This window comes from Notothenia coriiceps, unplaced genomic scaffold, assembly GCF_000735185.1.
Source record: "Notothenia coriiceps isolate Sejong01 unplaced genomic scaffold, NC01 NC01_scaffold00027349, whole genome shotgun sequence".
In the NCBI taxonomy this organism is placed as follows: Eukaryota; Metazoa; Chordata; class Actinopteri; order Perciformes; family Nototheniidae; genus Notothenia; species Notothenia coriiceps.
Window position 1 is genome coordinate 15967 of NW_011360050.1, and position 5544 is coordinate 21510.

General features: G+C 40.3%; 2 protein-coding genes across 3 annotated transcripts in view; one reads left to right on the forward strand and one right to left on the reverse strand.

Moving 5' to 3' along the window:
* asnsd1 (asparagine synthetase domain containing 1) overlaps positions 1 to 955 on the forward strand; it is a 16025-nt gene extending 15070 nt beyond the window's left edge. Inside the window, exon 3 of the mRNA XM_010785201.1 lies at positions 529 to 955. Within this exon, the coding sequence (XP_010783503.1) occupies positions 529 to 775 (247 nt within the window). The 3' untranslated portion in view covers positions 776 to 955. The remainder of the gene's footprint in view (positions 1 to 528) is intronic.
* On the reverse strand, positions 804 to 4846 carry LOC104957556 (uncharacterized). Of its 2 annotated transcripts, XR_799676.1 has the most exons (9): positions 4303 to 4846; positions 3301 to 3390; positions 3141 to 3220; positions 2937 to 3052; positions 2748 to 2845; positions 2493 to 2553; positions 1493 to 1561; positions 1339 to 1397; positions 804 to 1091 (listed from the first exon to the last, which is right to left on the reverse strand). XR_799676.1 is itself a non-coding variant. In XM_010785200.1 (8 exons), the coding sequence occupies exons 1-8, from the start codon at positions 4492 to 4494 to the stop codon at positions 971 to 973; spliced, it is 825 nt and encodes a 274-aa protein (XP_010783502.1). In that variant the 5' UTR covers positions 4495 to 4843; the 3' UTR covers positions 804 to 970. The 2 variants fall into 2 exon arrangements, 1 of the variants encoding a protein (XP_010783502.1); XM_010785200.1 differs by lacking the exon at positions 2493 to 2553 and having other exon boundaries at positions 4303 to 4843.
* Between the last annotated feature and the right edge of the window lie 698 nt (positions 4847 to 5544).

Genomic DNA, 5544 nt, shown 5'->3' on the forward strand with positions numbered 1-5544 from the left:
GTGTGCCTTGGTCAGTCTCAGGATGTACTATTTTTTTCTGTTTTGTTTTTGCTTTCACTTCCTTACCATGCACTTTTCATGAAATGATGAGTTGTTCTGTTCTGGTTTGTATTATGTATGTTTTGTGTGGGTGAGGACCCCAGGAAGAATAGCCAATGCTCATGCTAGTGCTAATGGGGATCCTAATAAAAACCAAAACCAAATATGTAGATATTACTTTTCTCCATCACATTGTTTCCAAAGCAACAACAACTTCCTGTCAACAGCGCTGCCTCTCCTTCAAAAATAAAAGCATGTCCATAAATAGGAGACATATACAACTGCAACGAAAATAACAAACACAATGCAATATCCTTTTCAATTTCAAAGAACACAAATTGGGTTACATTAAAAAATAACTATAAAACAACAATACTGTAGAATAACAAAATGAATGCCGTGAATACACCGAAATACACGTGTTGAAGCGGTTCGCTTTGTTGAAATCCCATTTAGAGCCTAGTATCTGACCACTGCCTCTCCCTGCAGATTTCCCTACTTGGATGAAGATGTGGTGAGCTACCTGAACTCTCTGCCTGTGTGGGAGAAGGCGGACCTGTCCCTCCCACGAGGCGTCGGGGAGAAACTGCTGCTGAGACTGGCAGCCAGACAGCTGGGCCTCAGCCAATCAGCTGTCCTGCCCAAGAGAGCCATGCAGTTTGGATCCCGCATTGCAAAGATGGAGGACCACCGGGAGAAGGCCTCCGACAAATGCACAAGACTCCTCACTGAGTAGAAAAACTCAAGTAGTAAAGTGTAATGAAGAGACTTTAAAAATCAATTTTTAATAGAAAATATTAATTGGAAAATGACATTTACAGTTACAATTCTTGATTGAATGTGAATATTGATTGATTATCTGCTGGTCTTGGATCATTTTTGAACATGGCAAAAATAAATATGGTGCTTCAGTTCATCTCTGTTTCCTAGTCTACACCATGTAAGACTCGACATCTTGAAGTGTTTCTCTGAAGTACAGGTCACATTCAATATAGGACGGCAAGTTTCCGACATCAAAACGCCCAGAAATCTCATGAATGTATACTGGCTTCCTATAGGAAAAAAAAAGAAACAAAACAGTCTCGTTTATTGAAAAATACACAGACAAGGAACCTGTAAAAAAAAAGAAGTGTGTTAGCTTTAGCTGAGTAAATCCTACATGTATTAAAACTGTTCATACATGTAGAATGATCATAAAGAAACACCTTAATAAATCAAAGAAAGAAAAACAGCTGCTAGTCACTAAGCAGGAATACTATATTATGAGGAGTAAAACCTCGGGGGGGCAGCACACATTACCTGGGAATGAGCCAGGACACAAAGTTTCCTGGGGCATCTTTCTCTTCAATGGGAGCCTCCTGTGGGAATACAAAGTGGAGCAAAATGGTAAAAAAACAAACACTTTATTCTTCATTCATGGCACACGTGTGAGACTTTCTATTATTTCATATACCTTCTTCTCTTCAAGGAAGTTCTCCAACAGAGGAAGGCTTTTCTTTGAAAACATATAGAAACAGGGACACTGAAAAACAAAAGGAGATTATTACCTCAAGTATAGATTTCTACACTACACATGTTGAAAATGTTTAATCTCTGGTTTTTCTTCATTTTTCAAGGAATTTCATTACCCTGGGTATCCCGTAAAGATGTATTTGTACATGTACTCGTCTTGCTGAAGGGGAAATAGACTAGCAACTAAAGTGAATAAGAGCATCATTTGGGAAACCACCTACGTCTATAGAGAGGCGAAGTCCCTCCCCTTCCGGGGGAGCTCCATGGGACCTTATTTCGGAAAAAGTATGTTATTGAAGTCAATGGCGAGAGAAAGATTATTTTTCGATCCCTTTTGAATTGTGCCAGGAATTACACATATGATGTTTGTCAATTTAAAAGATAATTTTGCAAGTCAAAAAAATGTGTCGTAAAACTGTGAAGTAACACTTTTTTGTGTGTGAAACCGCTCAATGAACATCTCCCGTCTCGCACCACACACCAAGACGGCCGTCACGTTAGCACATTTCACTTCTTTCTTTCAGAATGAGGCGAAAAGTATTAAAAGAGGTGAAAATCACTACAAGTCTGGGCATGTTGAGAGCTGTACACACACACAAGGGGAGTTAGTCGGTTCCGTAAGAGCCAGCATGCGGGACCGGGATTCTGGGATTTGTAGTCTTTCTAGTTGCGTATTTTTCATAGTCTTATATTTCAACAGTTTTACGACAAACAGTGACTTTTTTTAAATGGAAATAATTTTTTAAGATTGACAAACATCACATGTGTAATTCGTGGCACAATTCAAACGGGATCGAAAGATACGTTTTCTCTCCCCATTGACTTCAATACATAATTTTTCCGAAATAAGGTCCCATGGGTCGGAAGTAGATGGGCGGGACTTTGCCTCTGAGTCTGAATCATTAGCCCACCACTGCAAAGGATTTCATTTCATTTCAAACCTTTATTTATCCAGATTGGTCCCATTGAGATTATACTGTAGATCTCTTTTTCAAGGGAGACCTGCAGCAATGTGAAACCAAAGAACAAATATCATTTATTATCTTGATAAATCAGGCTACTAAAAAAAGGTTAACAATAACATCTTATTCTTCTGATGTGGAACATTAATTGTTCAGGTGGCTCTACCCTTTTTTGAAAGACCTGAAGCTCTGTTGGCTCCATCTGGCCCGCAGTAGTGTGTGTGATGAACTTACTGCTCTCCTCGACTGTGTCTCTGCAGAAAGAGGTTTCTCCTTCATACAGAGGACGTGAAGATCACTGTCTACTTCCAATATCCCGTATTTACTAGTTTCTGTACAGACACACAAACAGACAAGATAAATCCATGTTTGATATTTAATGAGGAGATAGCTTCCATAGGGCCAAAGTCTTATCTGACTCACCCTCCTCTTGGCACTGGTAGGACAGCAGCAGACAGCTGTCCTCACTCTCTGCCTGGAGCTCATTGAACCTCTCTTTTACTTTCTTCAGGCTGAAATCTTCTTTAAACAGAGTGTCTCTGTTATGATGCAAAGGGACTTGTGAGAATCTTGAATGTTGATTTGTAACAACACCTTTGCACGGTTTTGTTGGTAATGTTATCTTACCCCCCAATAACTAAGACATGGTCCTCTATGTTGAAGTGCTTGACGGCCAGCTGCAGACAGGCCACAGCCCCGAGGCGGCCCTGTGGAAGGAGAGAGGCAGAGGATGCTGTAGAAGAGAGGCAGGGACAAAGCATGGCATTATTTCTAAAATGATATTTACTTCATTGCTTGTCGTCTGATCGCTGAGAATCTTGACATTTGTGAAATGTGATGCCCACTCTTCAAACGCAGCATGGTAAACAGCGTTGGTCTGTGGAGAGAAAGGGATGAGTGGCGAGGTCGTCCTCAGGTCGGCTTCAAACTGCATTATTAGGAACAGCATCACCGATCCATGATGCAAACATTTCTATTGGCATCATGCCATATGTACTAAAGAGCAATACAGATAATTCAAGAAAAAGCATTATGTAGAATGGCTGATTTTAGATTTTCCTCAAATATGTAGGTTATTGGTTATATGTAGGTTGATGCTTACTAATGACTCTTTTCAACAGCTATATATTTATATAGCCTACTCTTTGGTATTTGGTTATTTTTTAACAACGCATCCTATTTCAAATGTGATGATGTTTGCTTAAATATATTAATATGCTAAGTTACTTGAAAGTACAACAGCTGATACTCAGGTCATCAGGTCTAAAGAAATAATACAGACAATACGGATTATGAATACTCTGTAAACATAAGTCCTATATTCATACATGTATGACATACAAACATATTAGCATTAACACATATTAAAATAATACAAGGTACTCATTAAGCAAAATTAGACCTTAAATAGAAATGTATACATTTAAGTTTTATTATCATTATTGATGCATCACTGGAGCTGATTTGAACTGTTTTGGCTACAGCTGGGTGTGGATTTCCTACCATAATTTAATCAGTTATAATATATATCATAATTGCATTTTCTTGTATTAATATATTTGACGTGAATGAACTTAAGATGTGAGATAAATGCAGTGGATTTAAAATAACAATACTATCTAATATAGTTATAAAAGTGAAATCTAGCATTAAAAGAAACTACGTATACCCCAATAGCCTACCTACTTAAGTAGCCTACAGTATTTTTTCATAAATGTATGTAACTTTCAACCATTCCATAGAGATGATTGAGTAAACATATGTGGTTTGTTCTGCTAACATCACTCACTACCACATGGATGCAGTCCACGCAGCGAGCCGCGGTCAGGGCTCGGACCCAGAGAGAGAGCAGCGCTCCGCGGCCCACCGGCAGCAGCGGCTTGGCGGTCCCAGCAAGGTGAGCGAACCTCCCGCTGCTGTCGGCAGCCACGTCCCTCTGGAGCCTGGTTCCGTACCCGGCGGCGAGAATTACAGCTTTCATTTGACCTCTGAACAGGGGAGACTCTCACTATATTAACTTAAGAGGTGGTAGGAAGGAAAGTTAAACGTTAGTACAGGAAAGACCCACGGCCAGTCGGACTCATCTCGTCGCGAGTTCACAGTCCACCAAAAGTTCGTCTCCGCGAGACTCAAGCCTTATAGCGCTTCCGGTTACAACTTTCAAAACAAAAGTGTAGCTGAGCTTACAGTGTAAAGTAAAATACCACATGGACATTGTGAGCCTTATCAAGAGTTAAGACCAGAGAACTTAAGCTTGGAAAGTAACCAATGTATTGAATACACAACTCTATGCAAGTCGGTCCGTTCTGTCGTTTGCAAAGAGGAATGTATGGACATGGTGTGTTGAGAGGCCAGGGCCCTCCCATTTCACATTCCCGCCCTCCCCCAATAAATATTATAATACAAATAAATAAACTGTGAACCATCCAGGATTTGGGCCCACAGTTTTAATCAGGGCTGAATACAACATTTTAATTGTTTTATTATTATGTTTATGGTCGTTATTTGTAGGGCTCCGTCCTAATATTTATTTTTGTTTTAAACTATGTTGAAAGATTAGTTTAATATCATTTTTTTATTTTGCTATGAAATTCTGAATGAAATTCTGAATGAAAGGCTGCGCGCGAGACTGGTTTTTCGCTGGGTTGAGTCGTGTGGGTTTGTGAGGGAGATGCGGCACAGCAGCCTGCCAGTTTACTCTTGCTAGGTTAGTTTGGCTATTATCATTTATATTTATCTGCAACAATGGATATCAGGAAGTGGTTCATGAAAGGAATATGGCAACTCAGCGCCAGATGCAGGCACATTAGAAGAAATCAGTTACGTTACCAACGAGCTAGCAAGCCAGCCAGGGACAAGGGAGGCTGGCAATCAATTATATTTTGAAGAGAAATTGACTCTCAAGCCGGCTCTCTCACAAACTCCTGCTCTCTGCGCAAGCAGACCACTGCACACGCTATCTGCCTCGCTCAATCTCTCTCTCTCAGTGGCGGCGCCAGAGATTTTCTCTAGGGGGTGCTGTGGGGTAGCT

Excerpts from the sequence above, each read along its gene's own strand:
- LOC104957556 (XM_010785200.1), bottom strand. The coding sequence starts at position 4,494 with ATGAAAGCTGTAATTCTCGCCGCCGGGTACGGAACCAGGCTCCAGAGG. Across the intron at positions 3,221-3,300 it reads ATCAGACGACAAGCAATGAA|GGCCGCCTCGGGGCTGTGGC; the intron begins GTAAATATCATT and ends CTCCTTCCACAG. Across the intron at positions 1,398-1,492 it reads ACTTCCTTGAAGAGAAGAAG|GAGGCTCCCATTGAAGAGAA; the intron begins GTATATGAAATA and ends GTATTCCCACAG.